Below are 26,291 nucleotides of genomic sequence, written 5' to 3'. Positions count from 1 at the left end.
GGTGCGGTCACACCCTCCTGATGATGTCATAAACCATGCCCCTTCCTTCCTGAATGCCCTGCCATGTTCTCAGACATGTATTTATGTTTTTTTTTTATAAATACATAATAATAAGAACATAGACTAGACAGTTCGACTCCATGTTTGACTTTCTGATGTATATAAATTATATTATTTTACATCCAGCTCTAAGATTTATTGTTGTTGCAGCAGGTTAAGCTTTTTTTTCTTCCCTACTCTCCTTTGATATTCCAGCATGCCGGCCATAGATCTGTCGGTGTGTGTGTGTGTTTGAGTTTTAGAGCCTGACAACATTATTTGAAAGTGAGGAAATTTCCCGTCAGGACAGACCTTAGAAGTGCTGGTTTCTGGTTTCCAGGCTTGATTTTAGGGTTTGGGTTTGAATCGTGTTCAGAAGACTGGGAATGCACCATATTAACATATTATGGCTGTGGTTGCTACAGTATCACACAGTTTGGATTAAGCGTGCGATTGTGCGCGGTGCTCCGAGGTTGTTTTGATGTATTCTTTGGTAAAGATTAGCGTTTATGTGGGTATGAGGGACATAAACATAGGATAGTGATTTATGAAGGACTTCTGGGAAGGATTAACCTTTTGCTGAAGTCTGTTCCTTCTAATTTTATTTAAACCACTGTACACCTTGATAAATGTTTTAATTTCAAGCCGTTTCTTATTTGTGTTGTCCTACTTCTTTGCTAATGTTTTATTAAAAATCTGATTGGTACAACTTTTAACCGTCCCTCTTTGTCTCCATTTGTCGTCCTGGAAACAGCAAGCCTCCAGACCAACTTTCTTCGCCCGTAAGTTCGAGGCCAGCGTCAGTCAGGAGATCATCAGCCAACTAGACACGTACCTGTTTGGAGCACATGCCTCAGGCACCCCGGGCCTTCAGGCGTACTGGGAAAATATCTACGAGCAGGAGACGGACAGTCCCAGCAGCCTTTCGGACTCCACGCTCAGCCACTACCACGCCTTTGCTCGTATGGGACTGTTACGTGCCGCCGGCTCACTGCAAGGGCATCCCAACGACAACAGCTGCAGGTAAAACCAAAGACGCGTGCCAAGAGAGCTGGAATCTGTCGGGCGCAGTCTGTCCACGCTTTCATCCTTGTGGCCAGCAGTAGTACTAAAAACAGGAAACATTTATGAAACTCACAATCCACAAACTCACAACAATAGTGTTATTAGAAGAGAAAGCACATTCAAATTTGTGGTTTTAATTTATTTAAACGGTCATTTCAAGAGTGTAATAGGCCTGTGCATTTATTAGTATTTCAAGTTTGGTTTTAGACTCAAAAATAAAAAATTAATAAGTGCTAAACAAGTAAATTTACTCGTCTTCCTTAAATTTATACAATGAGAAAACAGAAAGAGAACTAAAAAAGAAATGTAACTATTTGCTTCATGTAAAACTGAAAGTTTTTGTAGGTAAAGACGAGAGTGACGGTGGCGGAAGTTGTTTACAGCAGGCGATGTTTTTTCTGTTTGTCAGACATGACTTTGGACCAATGTTCAGATTTAATTTCAGACTTTATGACGCAGGTATGTCACCTGAATTCATCTGTGAGCATTTGTCCGCTGAAGTTGGAGCTGAAGCACGAGGTTTTTCCAAAAGAAAGTTTTGTGTTGAACATGTCCCAGGTTGTCGTAATGATGCATGGCCCTGTGAGAGAGGTTTATGTTGGCTTCTTACGGATTTATTGAAGGAAAATACGTCTGACTCGTTACACTTTTAATCACATTAGCAAGAAGGAAAATCAAGTCTAATATTAACTCCCTCATTTCTGTTTGGAGTACACGACAAAAGTCAAATAACAGTTTAGTTTTAAAAGCAAACTTTAAAAACTAACAAAATGCACAGCGCAATAACAACCATGAGAAAATAAAAACGATTTCCGTTTGGGTGTCATTTCACCCGCTGTGAGCGGAATGAGCTGACTGTATGCATCATTTAGTAGTGGGTCGGGTCAGTAAATCGTTAACAGCACAGTCTCTGTCTATAGGGAACGATGCAATGTATCTTTCCAACACACTCGGAACCGCTGGTGTTTGTGTAGTCCAAATTAACTGTGAAGATAAGGCGAGTTTGTCCCGGGGTACAATCAGGCTTCAGTTTCAGCGCAGGCTGGATTTTTCCAGCTGTGTGTGTGTGTGTTGGGTGGAGACCCGCTGTATGTACAAGGAGGTACTTGTTGCTGGAGTTTGGATGGGGATTGGTGGCTAGCATGGGTGGGGGCAGCATTATGGTAAGTGTGTGCGTGTGAGAGAGAGAGAGAGAGAGAGAGAAAGAGAGGGGAGGTAAAAAAGAGCTAATGTGTTTGCTTTAACCTGTGATTTCAGTCCCTCCACTGTGATTTTATACTTAAATTATTTCATGGATAATTCCAGTTTATTCCAGTCTGGTGTACTCCCTGGTCGGTATCTACTTCACGGTGAGCTCCATTGTAGAGATCAGAGGAAACATTTGACATGTTTTAAAGGCTAGGGATAGATTTCTGGGTGGTGGGTTGATGCTGTGCAGCCTGCAGAAAATAAAACAACAGGTCTATATTGCTATTCCTGTGAGACTAATTAACGTCTGAATCAAATTTCACAGCAATCCATCCAAGTTGCTGGGATATTTCGGTCTACACTGAGGAGCAGTGACAGACTGACCTCACTACACTTTGATACTGCTAACGTAACACGTGCTTTGTGTTAAATTACCACGCAGGGGAGCGAACATTTATTTTCAGTTGTCATGAGACAGACATGACAGCAGACATGACGCAAGCGCTTTTCCTTCCTCAGGTACGTCGCCGTGAACCACCCGGTGTCCGTGCACCTCTACTTCCTGTCAGACCAGTTCCAGGGGTACCTGGTGCGTCATGAGGCCAGTAACCAAGCCTCCACGCAGCTGGAGAGCTTGGAGACCTGGGTGACTCCCAAAGACCACTTCAGCCTGGCCAGCCCGTCACACCCCTCCAACAGGCTCCAGCATGTCCAGGTCAGAGACAGACACACATTTGTACTTCCATCGTCTCAATATGTTCCCAGGACACAAACCAAACATGAATCTCGCAGCTCATTTACACCTGAATTTGAATTCTTAAAAAGCATCCACAGAAGAGAAACTGCATAAAATAATTTATCACTTTAGACTCCTTAGGATATCTCACGATATCAAATATGGAACTTTAGCTAAAGAGTCCAATCCGATATTCTCCTCTTCAGGTCGGGACAGACTGGGATCCCAAAGAGCGTCTCTTCAGGAACTGGGGGGGCCTGCTGGGACCCGAAGACGAGCCGGTGGCAGTTCAGCGCTGGAGCCGTAGCCAGAGCAACCTGACTGCCACCATAGTGTGGATCGACCCCACCAACGTCATTGCTGCCACCTACGACATCCTGGTGGACGCCTCGGCGGAGGTCACGCACTACCGGCCGCCGCTCACCTCCCCTTTGAGGCCTGGCGTTTGGACACTGAGGGTGCTGCATCACTGGAATCCACTGGGCCAGACCAGCTTCGTCGTAGCCCCTCTAGAGTTTCATCGACAACAGCCCATTCAGCAAGGTGGGCGACCCAAACACTGCCAACATGTACACAAGAAAATAGCAGCACTTGTCTCTTGTCAACCAGATGTAGGTGGACTCCTGGGTGTTGACCTGAGGATGTTCTTTCGTCTATAGAAAGCCTTATTGTATTTGAAATGGGTGGTAGTAAGGCAGGGGTCAAACAGAGCTAGAGTGAAGTTGGTTCTGTTTGAGTGGGAACAATACAGGAGAGTTAACTGGTCCGAAAAGGGCTTGGCTGTCCACCTACAGTATTGTGCAAAGGTTTTAGGTAGGTGTGGAAAAAGTGCCGTAAACTAAGTATGCTTTCAAACTGATTGTTTATTTTTCCCAATTTACATAATTAATAAAAATCCTTATATGTACACTTGCACAAAGTCAAGGATTTTGTAGGATCGTAGATGCAGTGGTCGGCCAAGGAAACTTAGTGCAGCAGATGCTTATTTCAAGCTTCTGCTGACATAGAAGTCTGGTTAGAAGTGGTCTTCATGGACGAGTTGCAGCCAAACGTCCAAACCTCTGACATGGAAACAAGGCCAAGAGACTCAACTATGCACAGTAACATAGGAACTGGGATGCAGAAAAATGGCAGCAGGTGCTCTGGACCGAAGAGTCAAAATTTGAAATATTTGGCTGTAGCAGAAGGCAGTTTGTTTGTGTTACAGTAATGAGTGTCTGCAGGCAACAGTGAAGCATGGTGGAGGCTCCTTGAAAGTTTGAGGCTGCACTTCTGCAAATGGAGTTAGGGATTTGTTCAGGATTAATGGTGCCCTCAGTGCTGAGAAATAGAAATAGATATTTATCCATCATGTAATACCATCAGGGAGGTGTTTGATTGGCCCCAAGTTTATTCTGCGGCATGACAAAGACCCCAAACATACAGGAAGTGATGACATGGTGCCCACAGAGCCCTGATCTCAACACCATCGAGTGTGTCTGGGATTATATGAAGAGACAGAAGGATTTGAGGAACACTACATTTACAGGAGATCTGTGGTTAGTTCTCCAAGATGTTTGGAACAACCTACCAACCGAGTTCCTTCAAAAACTGTGCAAGTAGCTAGAAGAATTGATGCCGTCTTATCTGAAGGACAAGGGACATACTGCTAGATGTAGCAAAGGTGATTGGATGGTGCCTCACAAGACAATGGAACAAAAACATGCTGCAAAGAGTTTCAGATGTCCAGAGTCAATCCACAACTTGACCCAGTCTTAATAATTTCTGAAATATTAACGACCAACATTAACATTACCTTTCAAATGTTGCAGTGATGGTTGTTTAGGTTTTGAAGATAGCCAGCTCTACCTGTGAGGAAATAATGAATCACCTACCCACTCACAGTCAGTAATAAATATATCATTGACTAATTGCACTATTATCCCAAACTTTGATTATCACCCTTCAGGAACTTGAAACACCTGTCGCAATGATATTCAAGATCCTCAGAGGGATCACTAGTTCAAATGTCAAAAGCAGATAATAGCTAATACTTAAATTACACAGAGCAGAGGCCCCCCTGTCACAGCTGTCAACACCATGCATACGTATATTTATAGTGCTGGTATCCAGCCGCTCTCTCGTGCACACACAGGGTCACCTCTGTCTGAATTAGCCGCCGCCGCTTTGCCGTTTGATTTGTTTGACCTCCCCTCTGCCATGTGTGGCTGTACAGGGGATAACTACAGGACTAAGTAAAGCCCGGTGCGTGAATAGAGGTTTTATTGGATGATGCTGTAAAGCTAAAAGGTGACAGAGTAATGTGATCTGATGTTTTTGCAGGTATAACTGGGGCCTGCGTGTTAAAATACCACACACCAATTCAACCAGAACTCTTGCCGACTCTTTTCACCATATGGATGAAAATGAAATGACACATGTATCCAAGTTATATTTCAGCTTTAATATAAAATAATTTTATTTGTTTGTAGTGACTCTAATCCTAAATGTAAGCGACAGATTTTGCATTTTTATTTATTCTTAGGTGAGCTGAAAGTTGGGGTCACTCATAACATTTTTTTTTTTTTGTTGATTGTTGAAAATTGAATCCTGACCTGTTGTGTTTGGGACGCAGAGGACGCTCTACGGCTGCACGGGGGCCCAGCTAGGAACTCCTACATGGAGCAGAGTTTCCACGGCCTCAATCCAGTGCTGCGTTTGCCGGTGAGCCTGGGCGCCGTGGAGGAGGCCGAGGCCAACGCCGGCCTGACGGGGGTGCCGCTGCGGCGCTGGTTCGACGGGCTGCTGGAGGGCCACTGGTCGGCCTCGGACGTCTGCTCGATGGGCCCCAGCGCCTGTCCCGTCATGCAGCGCTGCCGCCTCACGGCCTGGAGCTCCGCCAGCCCCGACCCCAAATCTGAACTGGCCCCACCCAGAGAGAACGGACGAATAAGGTAGCAGTACGCCCGACTTTAGGAACGACGAGCGGACGACAGAGGAGGGAGACAAATGAAGGAAGAAGGCACGGGGCTGATGTCCCGTTTTGTGTCGGCTATTTATTTATTTATAGTTTGAGCGAAAGAGAAGGACAGATGGAATGGTGGAAAGAGGTGGAACGGATTCAAATGCTGAGGAAAATGTTCTCTTTCGGCCTGCTCTCATTTTTTATTTGGGACTACAAAGTTTGTGTGTGCCTGAGTGAATGAAGGAATGTGTGTTGAAGGATGAACTCTATACCTCTTTGCTGGTCAAGTGTCCCCCCCCACCCCTCCCCCTAATTTAGGGCATACTTTAAATGGTCGCAAGCTCAAAATGGACGTGGTCGCTCATTTTAAGGCTCATTGTTTAAAGCCCACATTTTTGAAATCCAGACTCCGAAATTTGACATTCATTCTGTCTGAACCAAAAAAAAAAGACGGATAAAAAGATAATAATGACTCTTACCAAGGTGCCATTGTTTGCTGCCGTAGCTGCTGCGTTCCTGTAATTCATTGTAACTGTCACATGCCTAATAACAGGAGAGTCTCTTGATTAGTTGGATGTTGATACGGCTTCAAGCTGAATTAATTATCCTCGGTGTTTATCCGAACCTGGCCGACCTAATCTGATCAATTCTGAAAGGAGAGCGTTCCGTAATAATTCATTAATCAGTGAAATTAGAAAATTAGAGAGTTGGAGAGTGGTGGAAGAAGATTATTTACTCAAGTGAAAGCCTACGACAATACAAAAAAAACTACATTAGGTTCGGACAGTGTAAACTATAAAACTATTTCAATAACTTTCTATTATTACTCATCTGTGTGGTTAGATGAAGTAACAGGCAGTACTGCTGTCAGATCAGGGTTCCTGCACATTCAAAGTTCCATACTTGTTCCAGATCTTAATTTCCAGACTATACGGTAAAAAAAAAAAATCTAATTTATGGCATTTGAGTAAATAGTTGTGTATCGTGTGAATAAATCATGGAATTAATCGTTTGAATATATATGCTGTTATGTCACTGAAGATCAAACCCAGATAAATTCAGTGCAAGTTTTTTTTTATTGTAAGTTGAACATGAATCATCCATGATTTCTTTTAATTTTATTAAATAATATTCCATACTTTTCCGTACTTGCGTAGGAACCATGTCAGATAGATGCATATATATAATGAGGTAAACTGTCTCTAAATCAAGTGTTTCTCCAGTGCTTTGGTAAAGATCCTCTCCTCCAACAACCAGGCAAACGTGTTTTCCCTCGACACTGATCAGCTCTGTGTGTCATGTGGTTCTCTTTCTGTCTGAATGCTACTAACATCTGCCACGCTGGAAGAGATTCCTCTTCCCTCTCCCTTTTACCCTGCACATTTTTGTTTTTTTTAATCCGCTCTCTGCTGTACAACTGGTGCGAAGTGTACAACAGCTAAGTGAATAATTTATTCAGAATATTATATATATATATTAAAAAAAAACATATATATAAAACTTTTTTTTCTGTTTTAGTCAATGACTAATTTTTGATACGCTGATATTTGGTGCAGCGCATTGAGATTTGTTTTCTGGACAAAAATGTTTGCCTTTGTTTCTAAAGGCTGATGGTAAATGTTGGAGTTGAGTGGCCTCCTCCTCCTTCACCTCCTCCTTCTCCCAGAACTAAAATCATCCCATATATCCGGGACAGTGGGTAACATTTAAGATATTTTATGATCATTTATCTGTAAGATGTTCAATATAAAAAGCAGTGTGAGTAAGTGCACATCAAAGGTGCATTTAATCTAAATGACACTGTGCCTCCACTTAAAGCTGTATCATCATATTTCAGAAATAAGTTCTTGAACATTTCGTGACACTTGTTCTGGATAAAGCAGAAGAGGAGGAGGAGGAGGCCACCCAAGACATTCAGAAGCACCTTTCCATGCTGCTCAGTGACGTGCCAAACAACTGACTCAGTAAAATGTCATGCCAGCGCTGGACTGCACCAGTAAAGATAAAGGCTTATAGGTTTTTTTTTATTTTGTTTTTTTTTCCAACCAATCCATAACAATCCTTTCTCAGTAAAGCAAACTTGGAAGCCCTGCTCTTGGTTTTATGAGCGTGGTTTTAATTTGAGGGTCGGGTATCGCTACTGATTTCCTGAATGAATTTAATTCACAAGGTTTTAAATCAGTTCATTTTTGAGATGTTGCGGTTTTTTACTATTTTTGCTTTGGAGACTCGTAGTGTGTGATGTGGGTTTGCTTTTGTCCAGCTCTTCCCAGAGATGTAGCTTCTATTACGTTTCTCAAAATCTCGTTTTATGAACTGATAGAAAAAGATCAATTTGAGCCCTTTGAATTATTTTGTCGTAAGAAACACTGAACACGAACAACACATTTAAATCAGAATGGGATCTTGATGCCTGAGATCAGTGTTAAACTTAATATCCTCTGTACAATTCATGCTCAGTTATATTGTTCATTACCAAAAAAAGACAACATATATTTCCATTTTTAAATAAATTATTCCAGGGTCTTAAGTTGCCATAAGGCCTAGGATATTATTGTTTGGACCAAAACTGGAGACCAGACTGTTTATTATTTTTTTTTCCTAATCACGAGGGTAAAGCTCTCAATGAACTGTGACAGTCAGGACTCAAAGTGAGAGATTTACTCTGTAAATATTATACATAGTTTTAATTTTAAATGACGTTCAGCCACTCGTGCACTAAAGCAGCAGCGTACGCAACCACGAGAGAGACCTGGAACATTAGTAAATGACACTGCATCGAACAAAAAGTTGCGAAAGGTACGAAACTAATTATATTATTATTTTGTTTGTGCGCCAAATTAATTTTAAATTTAAATTTCAGGGCCATTTTACCTCCAGTGTGTTTCTCATATGATGAGTGAATCCGTGTAAAGTAGTATTTTGTAAAAAAAAGAAAAAAAAAAAGAAAAAGTACTTAGATGATGTACAGATTTTAAATTAATGACTAGCAAGGTCCAGATGTTTGGACGCAGTTGCTGTGATGGTGCCACAGAAGTCATGTGACTTTTTTTTTTTTTAAAGACATTTGTGTGTGAAAATATTATTCGGATTCTGGATGAAAATCCCAGCTGAGAGGTTTCATTTTTATGCTTTGTTTTGTTTGTTTGTTTTATTATCCCTCCACACGTCTGTTTCATATCCAGTAGCAGCCTGTTTGTCCTTCGTATGTGACAGTCACTGGCTCTTCTTCGTCGTCGTCTCTCGCTGGGAATTGTGCCGTGCCTTACCTGTACTCCTGTCTTAGGAAACCCTCTCTGAAAGCATCACAAACTGTCTGAAATGTCCAAAAACCAAACAAGGGGGGAAAAAAAACACAAAAAACGAAATTGTTGTGAATGCCTTATAAATTACCTTAGTGGTTTTGAAGTACAATTTTTGAAAATAAAACTGGATCTCCTTATATTTTGTGTCTGTGAAGCTTATTTCACACCAGCGTATTAATGTAACAATTATTTTAATTACTAGCAGCATCTTGACTTGGGCTTCTTCTGTTTGCAAATTTAGATTTTATGGAATATGATGTAATTAAAATATAATTATTGATAGTAAAAAAAAATACTGTTCTCTACTGGATCTTTGGAAACAATGAGTTAGAATTTAGTTTCTTTAGCCACAGATACAGTGATTTACCTTTTACTTTTATTTAAGTAATGTCATCTGAGCAGTTATTAGTGTTATTAATACTAGAGTCCATTTTACTTGGGGCCATTTCTTTACAATACTAAAAAAAACTACATTGAGGATTTCATATCTGCAGTGATGTTTTGTGTAACTTTCCACAGCGAGCGGTGATGGAATCATCAATACAGATGATCGATGACACAAACTTGTGAGGACAGAGCTAATTATCATATATGTCTGTGCGCGCGTGCGTCTAACCAGCTGTGATATAGGTTCAGATGAGGAACAGTTCCCTACAACAACACACCCAGAGACCTGCTGCCCTCTTGTGTTTAATCTAATTATTACATCAATCCCCGTGACTGGAAACGCATTTACGTCACAGCCAGTTTTACATGAATCACACATCTTCGGTCGTGTTTAATGAGAATATCGGTGTCTACTCTGGAGACCAACACAACATTTTGAATACTTGAAGATTTTCTAATAGTAGTGACAGTTATTGATGGATTTACGTAAGCATTGATATTGCTGCTGATAAAGGGGGAAACAATTTAATATACTTTTTAAATTATAGTGTAATACACATTATATAAATATATATAGCGTGTAGAATAACATAACTGTACAATTAGATCTACTTTACTGGCCTCCTATGTTGAACTGGGATATATTTAGCATTTAGCTTAACATCCTTTAATCAAATGCTGCAATTTCTGTACTTTTATGTGTAATATGATCTCATCTGAGTCGTTGAAGAGAAATTAACTAGGTTAGCTAAACAGCTAACATACCATAGCCATCACAGCATGTTTTAATTCATTTATATCTTAAATCTCCAAATGACACATTTCTTTGACATTGTAATATTTGTTATTCTTGTTAAATTCCCATTTTTTCCAAATACGTTTTGTCTTTTCGTCCTCATTTGTAATTTATTTGTGCACAAATCACCTGTTTAATGAAGGCGCAGCATCACAAGTTGTTCACGAGTTTGCTTGTCGTTATGTTTGTCATGTTTGTGATAATGATTAAACATTTCTCTAAGCAGGAAGTAGCTCAGATGTAACTGATTAACAAAGATGGTGTCAAGATTTATCACTTCTCATGAGCCTTGGTAGCTTAAGGCTTATTTAGTGACACCTTTATGAAGATAACTCAACTTTAAAAAGCTTTGTCATTTAATCATCAAGATAATGTTTATGATCTAAATTACTATTTCAAGACCAACTCTAACTAAAAACTTCATAATTTCTCTATAAATGAAGTTACAATAAGGTGATTGAAAGGTGACTATTAACGTTCACATTCAAATACTTTTACACAGGGAAGAATCAGTCACGTGTATTTTTATATGTACATTTATTGTAAGAAAATACTGACAGATGCATCTAGTTACTATATACATGTGTTTTCATAACAGCAGAGGAGAAAATAGGCGATATGTACAAGTTGACTGATGCACGGCTGCGGCGTCCATCTCTTACTTCTTGGACAACTTGGCTTGTTTGTTTTTCGGAGGCGCCCACTTCAAACACATAGTGTCCACTGTGAACGAGACAAAAAAGACAAAACACACATCAAATTACAACCTGAAAGCAAGGTTGAAATAAAAAAACAGAAGTCAAACACACAGTGGGAAAAATGTCTTTGGGATATATATATATAGATATATACCTGTGATTGGTGGTTTCTTGTACTGGGCACTTTTCAAGTGCTCCTCCACAAGTTTGGGTGTCACACAGATGACATGTTGACCCTTCCAGTATTTCACCATGTTGAGCGACTGCAGCGTGCTGATGATGTCACTCTGTGTGATGCTTGTCATTTGGCTGCAGAAAGAAACCATGAAAATCAGAGCCGTCAGGGACAACAGTACGAACTAAAGTGTAGAAACCCCACCCAGACACTAGTGGGCGCTGTAGCTTCTTCTTTGCCAGTCTGGTTAATTTTTGTTTCTACTTCCTGCTTCACTAAAAACAATGACAAAGTTTCAGTGAAATTTGTCTGAAATTTTGCTGAACATGAGTCACACAAATGTCTATATTCCCAAACCTCCTCAGTTAAATTTACTGATCAAAAAACAATTAATTTGACAGAGAAGCAGGCGGAAATACTACAGCAAAACACGCTACTACCAAGCGGACCAATCACAGCTCTTGTGGTCTATGCTATTACGGCCAGCTGTGTGGGAAGTAAGTCCTCATAATAAATGTCAAAAGGTTCAAGGGCTTTCCCTAGCTTTCTGGGGTGTCACTGTGTGTCTCTACCTGAGGTCTTTGATGGACAACGTTCCTCTGAAGTCCCTCAGAATCTCTAGTAGAACCCAGGACCAGTAACTTCTGTAGCTCAGCTTCCCCAGGTCGGAAAGGGGCTTCTCTGGAGAACCCACTGTGCTCTCCAGCTTAGACAGCTCATAACCTGCACACATGTAACATAAATTAACGTTTCAACCCACGAAAATGTTTGCCATCGATAAATACGCAGACTGTGGTGTCTATAAAATGTTAAAACGCACACATGCATACATACAATCTTGCTGCAGCCCAGTTTGACATTTTCAAATGTGCATCAATTGAAAAAAGCAAATATATTTCATAACTGATCATAGTCGACAAAGAAAACCTCAAATTCGTTGCAAACGTATCACTGATTCGATTAAGACACATTCGAGTTTTTTATCAGCTAACACACACATTAGATGTAGATGCTTACTGAAAGCTATGAGGAACTTTCCGTAGCCTCTGCGTTGGTACGGTGGCAGTGTGAGAATGCAGGCCACATTATTTCCATCTGGAGACTCTTTCTCCTGCAACACAAAAGCCAAGGCAACAGACGAGCATGAGTCCAGTTCTCCGTGTGAGCCCACTGCGCCGTAAAACACAAACTCCATGTTACGGCCCCAGATGACGAGGCTTACTTTGGAGAAGTAGCCGACGATGTGCGCTCCCTGTTTGTTGACTTCGGTGAGGATGTAGAAGATGAAGGGCTCCACGTCGAAGTAAAGCGTCTTGTGGTCAAGGAACAGTTTTGCTAGTAGACAAAGATTCTGACAGTAGATCTGTAAACAGAGAATTACAACATCACCACATATTCTTGTAATTTGAAACACTAGAAGCAGGTGTATCCATGGTTTTACATGGTAAATGATTCACATGTGCTCACCTTGTGGTCTCGCCCATCCACTTCATACACTGATATGTTACTCCTCCTGTAGATCTCTTTGCCTGGAGGCTGCTTCCACTGGCAGTGTGACTGAGGGGGCAAAGGTCAATGATTACTTCTTGAACTCAGGTTGCGAAGGATTCACAAACAAGATTTCTTAAGGTTTATGGACAACACGAATTACCATTTACATCTCTTCTCCAAATTAACATTTACCCACTTTAGCCTTTTCATTCTTTGACCCACTGACACAACAGAAGTTGACATGTGACCATCGATCTTTCCAGGAGAAGACTTGCCCATACCGTAAATGAAAGTAAAAGTAAAAACTGACCAGGTGATGTCTGAACGTCTTCTCGTACTTCATGTATTTGAGGCAGTACTCGCAGATCCACAGCTTGGGCTGCTTGCCGTAGTCCTCAGGGAACGGGGAGAAGTACCAGGCATCGATCTCAAAGTTTCCTATCTGGATCTTATCCACGTATTTCACTTTTGTGATCTGAGGGAGGGATGTGGAAGACAGGGGAATGACTGAACGTCTGGAAACTAAACAGCGTAAAATGCATAAACGTAATGAACATTTAGTGCATATGATACTAGAAATAGTAGATAACACACCGCCTCATGCTCTTTCTCTAGCGCAGCTGTTGTTGGGTCCATCTCTGCATAAGTCTGCAAAAGAAACCTCCATAAGACACATGTATGATGCATTACAGTGTAACCACAGCACGGAAAACCTCTGTTATTCTACCTTCTGCACATGATTTATCTCATCGTGCTTGCGCTTCTGGTTGCGAGTGATCTTCCTTTCAGGTTGGTCACCCAAATCGCCAACGCCTCCGATCTCGGTGCTCTTTCTCACAGCATCCTTCACCGTCTTGGTAAGCGCCAGCCGGGCCTTTCCCACCCACTCGTCCAGGCGTCTGTTGACTGCATGGCAGCAAGAGTGAGGTGAAGACCATTGTGATGATGAGCGTGGCACAGAGATGACAAAGACGGAGCTTAAGACGGATAAAACAGTGCACTTACATCCCACATAGTGAACGTAGAACTCCTCTCTGCCCTCCTGTTCATTCAGACGGGACTGAATAACCTCTGCCGTGTCTGGAAAAAATGAACAGGATCCATCAGGAATTGCAAGCAAATACTTCCAGTACATATGCAAGCACCAAACTCCATTCAGATTTCGTAGACTTTTATCATCTTCAGCTAACAAGTCAACACACTAAGAGTTTTTTTTCATCTGATTTATGATTTTATATTTGACTACACATCGGCATCCATACTGTATAGTCCATGTATGTGCTTCAATGATATATCAACTTTTATAGGGGGCTTGTCTGTTTACGCTGTTACGACGTAGTACTTAGCCTATACCGAATTTTCCAGAAAGCTCCAGTGATGCATAGCATATAATACACTACTGAATTAGGTCTAATGTCCACTTTCCTGCAAGAAAATTAGTAGTGCGTCATAACTGTAAGGAGAGTTTGGTGTGAATCAACAAGAAGCAAAGGTCTGCATTACAAGCTACAAGCTAACTGAGCAAGACAGAAAGAGGCAGTCCACTCACGCCACGTCTTGTCAGCTCTTTGGCATAAATAAGTCTCTCCGATTTCCACCGACACTTCTTGCTCCCTGCCGCCGCCGATACCACCCCCTCCGTCCGGCGTGTGCTGACTACTAGAGCCCCCGGCTTCTCTCTGGCGGCCGAGGCCCTCCGCCTCGTCCTCTTCCCCGCCACTGCCGTTGGAAGAACACGCAGCCGGGATACTACTGTCCATTTCTCCGCGCTCACTTTCGTTATGACTCGAATCCATGTCCACGTCCATCCTGTGCTCAGAGTCTTTGTTGTTATTGAAGCTCTTGTGAAAGTCGGTCCCGCCAGTCATCACCTCGGTCGTTTTAAAAAACATCCACACGCCTCCGAGAACCTCCGAATTAACAGAGGGGTTGGTCTTCAACGACAACAGTAAAAAAAAAAAAATCAAAGATGGCGGCGGTGGACCGTCGCTTCCGTTCCGCCTCCTATAATGTGCGATAACTACATTTCCCATGAGTCTGCGCGCCACTTTTCTGTTTGTCATCAAAACTCCCATTGACTCCAAATTATAAACTGCGTACTTTTACCAAAAAATTCACCCACCTAAATAAAAATACATATTTGTTGCATATCTGTTAAGTAGATTGCAATGCTACTTTGACACTTTAACTACAATGTCACTTAAATTTTTTATTTTTTTTTGTTTTTAAACCACGCCTCACTTTATTTATTTTATTTGTTTATTTGTCATACCTTATCTGCTGTTTTACAGTTTAATTTTATGTACCAATCTTCGCCCTCCTAATTGCCCTTCGGAGATAAATAAATTTTTTTCTGATTCCGATTCTTATTTAGGGATATATGCGTAAAACCACCATTAACATTATTAACGAAATATTGCACAAACATTATCTACATTGAGGTATTTCTGCGAGACAGGGCAATGATTTTATGCAAGAATAGTAACAAATCTAAACAAATTTCTAGCTCTAATTAAACGGTGATTTTGTATATGTAGCCATGAAGTTAATTAAAAAACACAGTCTCGTAATTTTGCAGAATTTACATTAAAGTAAGAATCCCCACTCTGCAGGTCAGTTAAAGATTTATTAAAGCGGCAACAATCACTTCATCTCAGCTCAACTGGAAATACAAACACGCTGCAAAACAGGGTGCCGTCCAGAGAAAATTTAATTCGTGGTTCTTTCAAATGATACAGCCTCACAACAGAAAGCAACAACCATCTACGTCTGATATCAGTGTGTATGAAGGCGAGTGCCAGAAACTGGGACGATGGCGATGGAAAGGAGCACAGGATACTACAGCGAATGTCATTTCTGGTGCAGGGCATGAATCCGTGCAGGCTGATGATGGAGGCACACACACATTTGTTCATTGTTCCTCCTGTTGCCCTTTGTCATAGCACCTCCTCTCGTCCCCTGTCCACGACCTTCTGTTGGAAGTCCCTGCCGTGACCCTGGCGTTGCCCCCCTCCTCTGCTGCACAGACCACCGGCTCCTCCTCTGTTTCTCGAAGCCCGACCGTCCCAGTAGTACCGCGCGGGTCCGGGCGCCCCCGTGTGCGGGGCGGGCTGGCAAGGGCCCCTCCTCCTTCCGCGGCGGCCGTGGCAGCCTGCGGAGTCCACAGCGTCTTTTGGCGGCTCAGTTTCCAAACCAGGCTGAGACGAGGGCGGGTCGCCTAAGGAATCTTGTTCCACTGAGCAAACTTCACTGCTGCCCGTCTTGGGCTGACACGACTCCGGGTTGCTTTGCACGGGCTGGCCGCGGTTACCCTGAGATTTGGTTTTAGCTGGTCCTTCGGTGCCGTCTGAGGACAGGGAGAGTTTGTCCAGGTGCTCGGCGACCGGGGTGGCTCTCCAGTGCGGGTGTCTGGACCTGCCGCCCCGTCTCTGTCCCCTCGGCTGGTGCTGACGCCTCTGGCCTTGAGCGCCTCTGTAGTGGGAGAATCCAGGAACGAAGCGGTCCGCTCTGACGCCGTCGTCAGGGGGCGCGTTAGAGGCGGAGGACGTCGGGGGAGCAGGGGGGACGTCTTCCTCCAGGAATCCATTCTCAGAAACAGGTGGAGTCTGAGGGAGTTGACATAATCAAATAAATAGTTAATCGTTTTGCTCATTTTCCCCTTGCTGAGCAGCTCACGACCCCTTTGAGTCTCAAGACTGTTACACGAATGCAACCAACATGATCATTACCTCATTGATATGAATGAGAAAGCGATTTGATTCCACCTCGGGGTCGATGACTCCTCCTTTAGACCTCTGTCTTTCCAAAAGCTTCTGGAGTTCACACCACTTCTGCTGAAAGTCCGAGCCGATCGCCACCTCGTCCGTCTGAAAGACAAACGACAGTTTGATTTTGTTCAGAGCCGTTCGGCTCCTTTAGACCGTCTCAAGCCGGTCTCACCTCGGGCAGCTTGGGCGCAGGCGAAGACAGAAGCTGATCGACGTCGTACGTCAGGGTCTCTCTGCACACCGGACACACCACGGTCAGGTCCTGCGAGGGGGGTGGGGGGGGAGTCAAGGACGGGATTCAGGACGGCTCTGATCGGAGCGACTGAACATCAGCGCGGCGGCGGCGGCTGTTGACTGACCTGACAGTCCGTCCTGTCTCGCGTTTTGTCCTCCTCCAGCTCCTTCTCCCTCCGCCGGAGCTCCCGCTCAGAGTGGCGGACGTAGCGGCCGAGGCAGTGGGAGTGGAAGTAGTGGTAGCAGCTCGTCTTGGTGAAAGTCTCTCCCTCCTGAAAAACCAGAAGCGTGGATGAGTTTGTTAGATTTTTCAGCAGATCGCAGGAGAAGAAGTAGAAGAATTAAGAAACCAACAGGACAAAGAGCTTACCTTGAAGTCATAAAGGCAAATGACACAGTTTCCGTGAGGAATATTACTTTCAGTCAGGATTTCTTTAGCTTTCTGGAGGAGAAAGACAATTAGCGATCTGATATATTCCATTCACTAATACTGTAAATAAGAGTAAATAAACACTGAATCTAGTGACCTCGATGAGCTGATACAACACCGGTGAGCCCAGACAGGACTGAGCCTCCACCTGAAGACACTTCTGGACACTAAGAGAGACAAATCTGAAATGAAACAACGCTGAGAACCGAAGCAGCGTAAATGCGAGTGAATGAGTCAGTCCTCTAACCTGCTGAGTTTATCATCAGAAAGCCCGCGGGGGTTCTGAATGGAGATGTCCGGAGGAGACAAGGGGTACTGCAAACACAGGAGAGAGAAAAGAGCTGATTTAAGAAGCTGCCTGGGGGCGTAGAGCGAAACAAATCCAGAAGCGACAGAGAACACGTGAGAAAACCTTCACTTTTTAGACGTGTTTGAGGAGACAGACGACTCATGAGTAATCAGAAAATGATTCTACAGGTTCGACTGCTTGCGTGGGAGGGAAAATATGCAGCGAAGGAGAAACAGCGGGTCATAAAACCATCCATTAATAGGGTACCTGCTGGTCGAGGCTCAAAGTCAGTGTGAGTCGAACAAACTGAGAGACGGCGTCCTCGGCTGTGGACGGGTACAGGACCAGGCTCACCTCCCAGCCCCTGCAGCAACAACACAGCAGCAGCTTTAATAAAAGAACAGCACTCGTCAAGAAAACCTAATTATCGCCTCTCCTTGCACAGTGACAACAGAAGAGTTAAGGAACCTTTCCAACTAAACCCTGGGGGGTTTTCTGTCTTTCCTGACCTTCCAACATTAAATGCAAAGTATGACGAAGAGCCTCAAGCTCTCAAATTAACAGAAAAAATGAGAGAACCACCGGCTGTTCGTGCTTAACATTACTTCTTTCTGTGGATTCGCCGTTTCTTCCTCATGAGACAACATATACATACACACATATAGATTTAAGCTTCTTTTGTGCACAGATACCAGGCTCAATATTAACGGTGGCTAAGAATTAGTGAGCAGAGTGAAGTGAATGTGGAGTCGCAGCTGAAGCAGCTGGTGCTGACTAAAAAAAAAAAAAAAGTGTAGCAGTGCAGAATAATAGGATTTTAAAATATGCATGACGATGATTCAGTCTGCGCTTCTATTATTAGTCGACTATCGGGCACATGCTGACCTTAAAAAATGTAGACCCATCTTATCTCACAAGAAGCCCATAATGTGCACTTTACTCTATTTTAGATCTGGTTGATCCTTGTTCAGAGTAGGGAAAAGATACTACAATAAATTGTAAGACATACAACACTGCCTTTTAACAGAACCGGATTAAAGCTTGTCATGTTTTTGTGTCAGGCTGCATCGTGCTGCCATGAAGGAGTGTTATTGTGTTAGGGTGGGGGTGTGGTCTGGTCTAGGTGGGTGGTGCATGAACTATGTAACATCCACATGATCAATGTAATTTGCTTCTGCTGTCAGTGATCATAATGTTTTGCCTCATCTTATGCATATGTGCATTTTTTTTATGATTGGATGTTGTTTTCCTTTACAAATCACACGCAAAATTGTGTGTCTCGTTTGACTTGCTCCTTTAGTCTTTATTTCACTGCCATCCAAAAAAAATAAAAAAAAAATGATCCAAACTCGGAGCCTAAACTGAAGCTGATGAAATGAACAACGACTCGTTTCCTCACCCGTCCTCCCTCCTTTTAACCAGCAGCTCGTCCAGGTAGATGGACTGAAGCACCTCGATTTCAGACTGCACGCTGCAAAAAAAAAAATAAAAAAAGAGAAACGACGTCGTTAACTTGTGAAGAATCCTGACCTGGATCGGCCAGCCTTAAAAAACACATGAAGCTAGCGTTAGCCTATTAGCTTAGCTAACTACATCAGAACCTGTGGCACCGCGTCTGTTTTCACCCACAGCGCCGAAGGATCGACCGGAGTAATCACATTTACAGGCTGTCACCAAGTGTTTCAAAGTGTGTTGGGAAAACTGTGACATGTTTGTCAACAGGCTACTTACTCGCTCTCCGCTGCCATCATGATGTTGCCTTTCTTCTTCTTCTGGGATATTTTGGCAGCTCTGACGCTACTGGTGCATTTTACTGCCCTCCGCAGGATATGATTATTTTATAATGACCCCATTTCAGATATACGGTTCAGAATCATGCAGAAACTGTACAACTGTTTACACATTGATTGAAGTGGTGTTTTTTATTATTATTATTGAGGCCCGAAAACCCAAAACGTCTAAATATAATGTTCACGATGCCCCTGTGCGAGTCCCTAGGAACTGTTGCTAACCGGATGTTCTTCAAAACATCAGTGTGGCAAAGTATGATTAGCTCGTTTCATTCGAAATAAAAAAGAAAACGTTAGACAACAAACAGATTATCGTCCATATTTTATATCATTGACATATTGATGTCGTCACAACGCAAATGTTCATTTAACTTTATTTGAAAATCTTATTTTGAATATCTCTACCGGAAGTGTCTTTATGCTATTATGCCTGACTTGACTGAACATAATTTAGCACAGCGTTGCCGTCCAGTGGTCACAAAGTGTCCCTATTCATAGTATTTTTCCATATTTGTTCATTATTCATCTGTTTGTTTTATTATTATTATTATTATTTTACTTATCAGTCTTTAGTTTGCTTTTCTACTGCCCCCATTATATAAAATATATAATGTGGTTTAAAGGCACCAGTGGTAAAAGTGTAAACGTGTATTGCACACGTTAAAAAAAAAGACAAAACAAAACAAACAAACAATAAAAGAATAGGCAGAATAGCAGCATCAATGTAGTTAGACGTCTGATGATTTGGTTCGATTATAAATAAATTGGGTTAAAATGGTTTGGTTTTGATGTGTACTTCAACTATGGCGACTGGATTTGGGGCTAATAAATGCTGATCAGTTGTTAGTTTTACTCAGTTGCTGCCAGACAAGAGACAAGACGTCTATAACTAAAATGTTTGAACACAATCATTTGTAAACAGTGATACTAAAAAGTGGTGAAGTTCCGCTTTGTGGCCAACCACAAGGGAAACCCAATTCATTGCATAATTTCTGCCACCTGGTGGCCGAAGTGCGCAAGTACATTTGTTGGAAATGTTTTATTTTGAAAGGTCAAATAGGAAGTAGAATACCATACTTACTGTGTATAGCTTGACACTAAGCTGTAGTTACCAAATATGACCACTAGAGGGCGGAAATACTCCACTATTGCAAATACAAACTATCATGTGTGATTAATACAATTTTAAGGTGAACCGATATAATTACATATTTTAATATATAATATGTAATTATATCGTTGATCTGTTCATCTGTAATAAAGATATATATTTTTATTTTGCTTCGAATATACCTACGTGATTTATGCCGTCGGCATTGGCTAATTGAGTGTTTAGTTTGGATGTGGAGACTAGATTCGAGGTTAATAAATAATATTAAGTAATTAATTATTATTTAAAAATAATAATTTTTCTGAATTTCTGCCACAGAAAATAGATCAACATGCAAGTGTATACGTAATGTGTTTGTACATAACCACTTGTAAAGAGTGAGAAGTAGAGCAGTTCCGTATTGTGGCCACCAGAGGGCAGACGAGGTTCCAAAAAAATAAATAAAACCATGACCACTACGTGCCTGTAGAGGGCAGCCTTCAGCGTTTGTGGATAAAAATCATTAGAAGAAGAAAGAAAGTGTCAACGAAGAAGAAGCAGAAGAAGTTAACGCGCGATGTGAGAGGAAGAATCATGCAGTGTTTACTTCAGATTAATAACAGAAGAGTGACTGATTATTAATTATTATTGCAGGACATTAATAAGAAAACAACTAAGACATAATGCGTGTTTGTGCGTTTCCTCGCGTGACGTTTTAAGACGACACATTGAGCCGAAGTTTAAATGTTACACTTACGCAAGCTAGTTCGTCGTGTGTGAAGAAAGTCTCGGAAAAAATGGAAGAAACTGTGATGGAGTCGGACTCTGTGGAGATGTCAGGACCTGAAACGCATCACGGGGTCGCGGATGCCTGGGAAACTGTCACTGCAGCTCTGGTGAGTGGACCCGTGGAGCTAAAGACACAGGAGCCCGCACTGAGTGGAGCGATGTGGCCAAAGTGCATTCAAATATCTCACGATTTAAGGTGTTTCTGACAGAAGGGATGGTTTCTCCTCAGTGTGACACTATGTGTGACACTAAGCTAATCTGTAGGAGTGTTAACTTAAATTCGGCATAGATGCACCTCTCTCTATCCTCCTCGTTTGTGTTTATTGTAGTAATTTTAATGATTCAGGTTGTTATCAGGGTCAGGGCCCCTGTGCTTGAAGGGAGTTAACATTCAAGATGGAAAATAACTCGGACGGAGAGACATAAAAGAAATATTCAGGCAAGAGATGAAAGAAAGAGGTGTAAGCAACCAAAATGAGACACAACATGACCACAGACGTGTGCAAAACAACTGCAGAAAGGTGTAAAACCAACACAAGAGATGCAAACAGTCTGTACCATGTGCACAATGTGTGACCCTCTGTCCTTTTGTCCTGTTTAGGTGTCTCCTGGTTCCTCGCTGTCCGACCAGAGCCTCCTGGACTCCTTGGCCCTGCTGTGCAGTCAGGGCCTGGGCCGTCTGCTGGGCGGCTGGCTGCTGGAGACTCTGCAGATGCATCTCTCATCCTCTGTGGTCCCCGAGTTCTGGGCCGGACTCAAACAGCCAGAGAACGAGTTGGAGGAGAGAGACAGGGCCTGGGTCCTCCTCACCGCCTTCAGGACTTTGCTGGACCGGCTCAAACCTTTCTTGGGCAAGTAGAAAAATAAGCAGTTTCCCCTTGTAATTTATTTAAATGTGTTAAAGCCAGCAGCTTTAAAACATTTTCTCTTTTCCTTCTCGCAGACGGTTTAGAGAGACTGGGGACGTGGCAGGACGAGGGCCGCAGCGGCCTGTGCGGCCCGGGGCCCGGGGGCCTCCAGGAGCGGGCCTTCACCACCATCAGAGCCCTCCTCCTTTTCTCGCCGTCCCCGGTCCTCCAGGAGCGAGTGCTCGAGTTTTACAGCAGGACCTTCTCCGTCTACATGAACCAGGAGGGCGGCGACGAGGACGGGGCCGAGGCCGCCGACGGCCCGGAGGCCTGCCCCGGGTGCGGGGTCCCGACCCAGCGGTGCTGGTGCCAGCCGGCCCTGGAACAACTGCAGGAGCTCAGCCACATCCTGTGAGTGGATTCACGAAAAGGAGGAACAATGACGTAGTAGATTTAGCAGTGGGCGTCAATCGTTAAAGTCGGTGTCTCCGTGCAGGTCCAAGCTGCAGCTGCTGCAGTGGGTCAGCTCTGAGGCCGTCACCTCCATCCTCCACAAGCTCATCGAGCAGCGGATGGAGCAGCACTGCCGCGGCGAGTACGAGCGCTCCTTCCTGCTGGAGTTCCAGGAGGTGAATTATCTCTGTTATCTATTGTCCTACCGCAAGCTTTGCCCGTCCTCTCCCTAAACGTGCGTTTTTTCGTGAACAGTGGTTGGAGCTGGTGCTGGGTTGGCTCAGCAAAGTGTTCGCCAGCGAGGCGGACGGAGGCGCCCCGGCGCCGGCGGCCCTCAGCGTCCCCGGCGCTCCCTGCAACTCCAGCGTCCAGCCCGCCAGCTCCATCCTGAAGCAGTGGAGGTGCCACATGCATCAGTTCTTCTGCAGGATTTACGTCAACATGAGGATAGAGGAGCTGTTCAGCATCATCAGAGGTGGGAGATGTATAATTCATCAAAAAAAAAAAAAAAAAACGAGCCTTTAATCAGATCAGTAATCACGCCGAGCCTCTTCCTTCGGCCTCTTTCAGATTTCCCAGAATCTAAAGCTGCTATTGAGGATCTAAAGTTTTGTCTGGAAAGAACCAACCAGAGGCAGCAGCTCCTCACCTCGCTCAAATCCGCTTTTGAAAGCCGCCTGCTGCACCCCGGTCAGTTCCCGGACAGCGTTTTTTTATTTTCTGCAGGCACTCAGAACAGAAACCAGGAGTTCGGGGTCTTGGCTAATATGACCAAGGTTAAGAAGAGAATCAAGCTTTGAACTGCGCCGTCTAACAAATAAGTTCCATTTTGTCTGTTTGTTTCGCGTTCAGGCGTCCACACGTCCGACATCCTCACGGTTTACATCTCCGCCATCAAAGCCCTCAGAGAGCTGGATCCGTCCATGGTCATCCTGCAGGTCGCCTGCCAGCCCATCCGAAAGTACCTCAGGTGAGTCATTTGCATTTACTTTTAATAAATAGAAAACACAACAAGAAAAAGTCAGTGAAACAGTTTACGTGCGAAGGCAGCTGCCAGTCAGTCGGCGGAATTAGCTCGAAGCTCCCGTGATGTGTTTAAGGACCCGGGAGGACACGGTGAGGCAGATCGTCGCCGGTCTGACCGGGGACGCGGAGGGCTGCACCGACCTGGCCTCGGAGCTGTCCAGAGGAGACCCTGTGACTCTGGAGATGCAGGACAGCGACGAAGAAGGCAACGACCCCGAGGACTGGACCCCGGACCCGACCGACGCCGTGCCCGGTCAGTGAACGCGTCCCGTGTCGGCGGCTAAGTTAAGCTGCTTGTAAGCTCACGTGTTTCTCCTTAACGCCCCCGCCAGATAAAATGGGCTCCAAGCGTCGCTCGTCAGACATCATCAGCCTCCTGGTCAGCATCTACGGCAGCAAGGACATCTTCATCGACGAGTACAGAGCCGTCCTGGCAGACAGGCTGCTGCACCAGCTCAACTACAACACTGCCAGGTACAAGCCGGAAATAATCATCACATTTAGGATCGGAAACTTGTAACTTTAATATCCCGTGAAATGGACTGAATCGGTTATTTTGATTTCATTTACGTTCATTGAGAGTTGTCTTGTGTTTCCAGGGAGATTCGCAACGTGGAGCTGCTGAAGCTGCGGTTCGGAGAGTCGCACATGCATTACTGCGAAGTCATGCTGAAGGTTAACGCCGCGGAGGCAAAGCCGCCGCTTGATTATCGGTGAGGAGGGGGGGAGGCCGCTGTCGTACTAAAGTCCCAGTCTGCCCGCAGGACATGGCCGACTCCCGCAGGATCAACAGCAACATCCGCGAGGAGGAGTCGAGGCTCGGCGAGGAGGAGCAGCCGCCGCTGTCGCTGTCGGCCATCATCCTGTCGTCAGAGTTCTGGCCTCCGCTGAAGGAGGAGAAGCTGGAGCTGCCCCCCGTCGTGTGTCAGGCCATGGAGGCGTACACGCACCGCTACGAAAAGCTCAAGGTTGTTTGTTTGGGAATTCAAAGCCATTCAGTGGCTCTGTGATGAGTTCAAATGTCTTGTTTGATACTTAAGAAATAATTAGAAAGTTCGGTTCTAATTACTTCTCGGTAGGAGGCTTTTAAATACCGGAAAAACCTACTGTCCCTGAACGCAACTTTACTGCACTACTATCTGTAGATAGACAGATTTATAGATGGATGTGAAAAGGCTTTTTATGTCGACTTGTCCTCCGCGTTTCAGGCCATGAGGACGTTGAGCTGGAAGCCTCATCTGGGCTCAGTCACTCTGGACGTGGAGCTGGAGGACCGCACCCTCACCAACCTCACCGTCTCCCCCATCCACGCCGCCATCATCCTGCACTTCCAGGAAAAGAGTAAGCTCTCCCTCCCCTCAGATCGATTTCATCCATTCGCGCCTCGAGTCACGTGAAGTCTTCCCCCCGTCCTCCAGGCTCGTGGACGCTGGAGGAGCTGAGCGTGAAGCTGGGCGCCCCGAAGGAGCTGGTGCACCGGAAGCTGGCGCTGTGGCAGCAGCACGGCGTGCTGAGGGAGGAGGCGGGAGGCCGCTACTACGTGGTGGAGACGGGCTCGTCCAAGGAGAAGCTGGAGAGGGGGGTGATGCTGATCGACAGCGACGAGGAGCGGGACTCCAACACCACCACTCAGTCTGAGCAGAGGGAGGAGAAGCTGCAGGTACACGCGGGTTCTTTTAAAAAAAAAAATGAAAAATAATACGTCGTGACTCCTCCCGAAGCGTCTGAAATGTCTCGCCCTCTGTCCGCAGCTGTTCTGGGCCTACATCCAGGCCATGCTCACCAACCTGGACAGCATGACGCTGGACCGCATCCACTCCATGCTGCGGATGTTCGTCGCCACGGGGCCCGTGGTGACGGAGATGGACGTCAACGAGCTGGAGGCCTTCCTGCAGAGGAAGGTCAGGGAGCACCAGCTGATGGTGTCCGCGGGCGTCTACAGGCTGCCCAAAGCCAACTGACGGAGGCGGCGTCGGGGCCGCGTTCGAGTTTCGCCGAGGAGAACGGACGATTCGGGCGCTCCACGCGATCACAAGGCTTTCAGTGGGATTAACTGGGAAAACGTTAACTTCCAGTGAAAACACGTTTGTTTATAGGTATTTAATGCTGTCAGCTGATGAGGGGCCCTGGATGTTCCCATGTCACTTGAATGGTGCATGATTCTGATACTTTTCAGAGTAAAAGCACTTCCACTCCCCCGTTAAGTGTCGGGACTGAACCGTTATTAATGCCGCAACGTTGTCGAGGTTGCCGTTGTTACACGCCCATGTATCGATTACACTTATAAAAGCTCTGTAGTTTCTTATGTGTGTTTGCGTGAACTTTTTCAGCCCAGGACACATTTCTACACAGTGCGACATCTTCAACGATGTAGCGTCAGTTCCCAAAAGAATAAAGTTTCCACACCATTGTTGCATTTTCTCTGCAGCATTAAAACCATTTGTTATTTACATTGATAATCTATATGAACCTTGGTCTCTTAGAACTTAATTCAAAGTCTTAAATATATTTTCCAAAACAAATTGTTTATGCGTGTGATTTTAGCAAAAACTGTAAAATCCACATAATCTTTACTTCTAATCTATATATTTATTTTACTTACATTTTGTATTTGTTAGCTACATGTTCTTACTGTTAATAGTTTTTTCTTGCCATCATCACCTTAGTTCTAGGTGTCGAGATAATTTGAATTGATTCATTTAAATGTGATTTTCCTTTGTTTACGCCACTAAATTTCAGAGGGAAATGTCT

General features: G+C 44.1%; 4 protein-coding genes across 4 annotated transcripts in view; 2 read left to right on the top strand and 2 right to left on the bottom strand.

Moving 5' to 3' along the window:
* LOC124998475 (xylosyltransferase 1-like) overlaps positions 1 to 9,414 on the top strand; it is a 28,737-nt gene extending 19,323 nt beyond the window's left edge. Inside the window, exons 8-11 of the mRNA XM_047572913.1 lie at positions 794 to 1,062; positions 2,812 to 3,007; positions 3,235 to 3,571; positions 5,643 to 9,414. Coding sequence (XP_047428869.1) covers positions 794 to 1,062; positions 2,812 to 3,007; positions 3,235 to 3,571; positions 5,643 to 5,965 — 1,125 coding nt within the window. The 3' untranslated portion in view covers positions 5,966 to 9,414. The remainder of the gene's footprint in view (positions 1 to 793; positions 1,063 to 2,811; positions 3,008 to 3,234; positions 3,572 to 5,642) is intronic.
* Positions 9,415 to 10,980: 1,566 nt separating this feature from the next.
* On the bottom strand, positions 10,981 to 14,783 carry kat8 (K(lysine) acetyltransferase 8). The gene is made up of 11 exons (XM_047571020.1): positions 14,374 to 14,783; positions 13,830 to 13,904; positions 13,552 to 13,730; positions 13,419 to 13,472; positions 13,135 to 13,299; positions 12,801 to 12,890; positions 12,556 to 12,696; positions 12,351 to 12,444; positions 11,906 to 12,056; positions 11,313 to 11,467; positions 10,981 to 11,183 (listed from the first exon to the last, which is right to left on the bottom strand). Exons 1-11 carry the CDS (start codon positions 14,714 to 14,716, stop codon positions 11,119 to 11,121), a joined length of 1,512 nt encoding a protein of 503 aa, XP_047426976.1. The 5' UTR covers positions 14,717 to 14,783; the 3' UTR covers positions 10,981 to 11,118.
* A 653-nt stretch (positions 14,784 to 15,436) lies between these two features.
* On the bottom strand, positions 15,437 to 19,474 carry rnf25 (ring finger protein 25). Its single transcript, XM_047571021.1, has 10 exons — positions 19,276 to 19,474; positions 18,944 to 19,015; positions 17,812 to 17,908; positions 17,503 to 17,570; positions 17,353 to 17,422; positions 17,196 to 17,267; positions 16,951 to 17,097; positions 16,764 to 16,853; positions 16,553 to 16,690; positions 15,437 to 16,429 (listed from the first exon to the last, which is right to left on the bottom strand). Exons 1-10 carry the CDS (start codon positions 19,293 to 19,295, stop codon positions 15,761 to 15,763), a joined length of 1,443 nt encoding a protein of 480 aa, XP_047426977.1. The 5' UTR covers positions 19,296 to 19,474; the 3' UTR covers positions 15,437 to 15,760.
* A 1,474-nt stretch (positions 19,475 to 20,948) lies between these two features.
* On the top strand, positions 20,949 to 25,842 carry anapc2 (anaphase promoting complex subunit 2). The gene is made up of 14 exons (XM_047571019.1): positions 20,949 to 21,320; positions 21,815 to 22,064; positions 22,157 to 22,472; positions 22,558 to 22,690; positions 22,770 to 22,989; positions 23,085 to 23,204; positions 23,367 to 23,484; positions 23,615 to 23,793; positions 23,873 to 24,014; positions 24,140 to 24,215; positions 24,305 to 24,508; positions 24,749 to 24,881; positions 24,959 to 25,200; positions 25,292 to 25,842. Exons 1-14 carry the CDS (start codon positions 21,222 to 21,224, stop codon positions 25,499 to 25,501), a joined length of 2,442 nt encoding a protein of 813 aa, XP_047426975.1. The 5' UTR covers positions 20,949 to 21,221; the 3' UTR covers positions 25,502 to 25,842.
* Positions 25,843 to 26,291: the final 449 nt, after the last annotated feature.

Source organism: Mugil cephalus, chromosome 20 (genome assembly GCF_022458985.1).
Source record: "Mugil cephalus isolate CIBA_MC_2020 chromosome 20, CIBA_Mcephalus_1.1, whole genome shotgun sequence".
Taxonomy (NCBI): Eukaryota; Metazoa; Chordata; class Actinopteri; order Mugiliformes; family Mugilidae; genus Mugil; species Mugil cephalus.
This window is presented reverse-complemented; position numbering and strand designations above follow the sequence as displayed.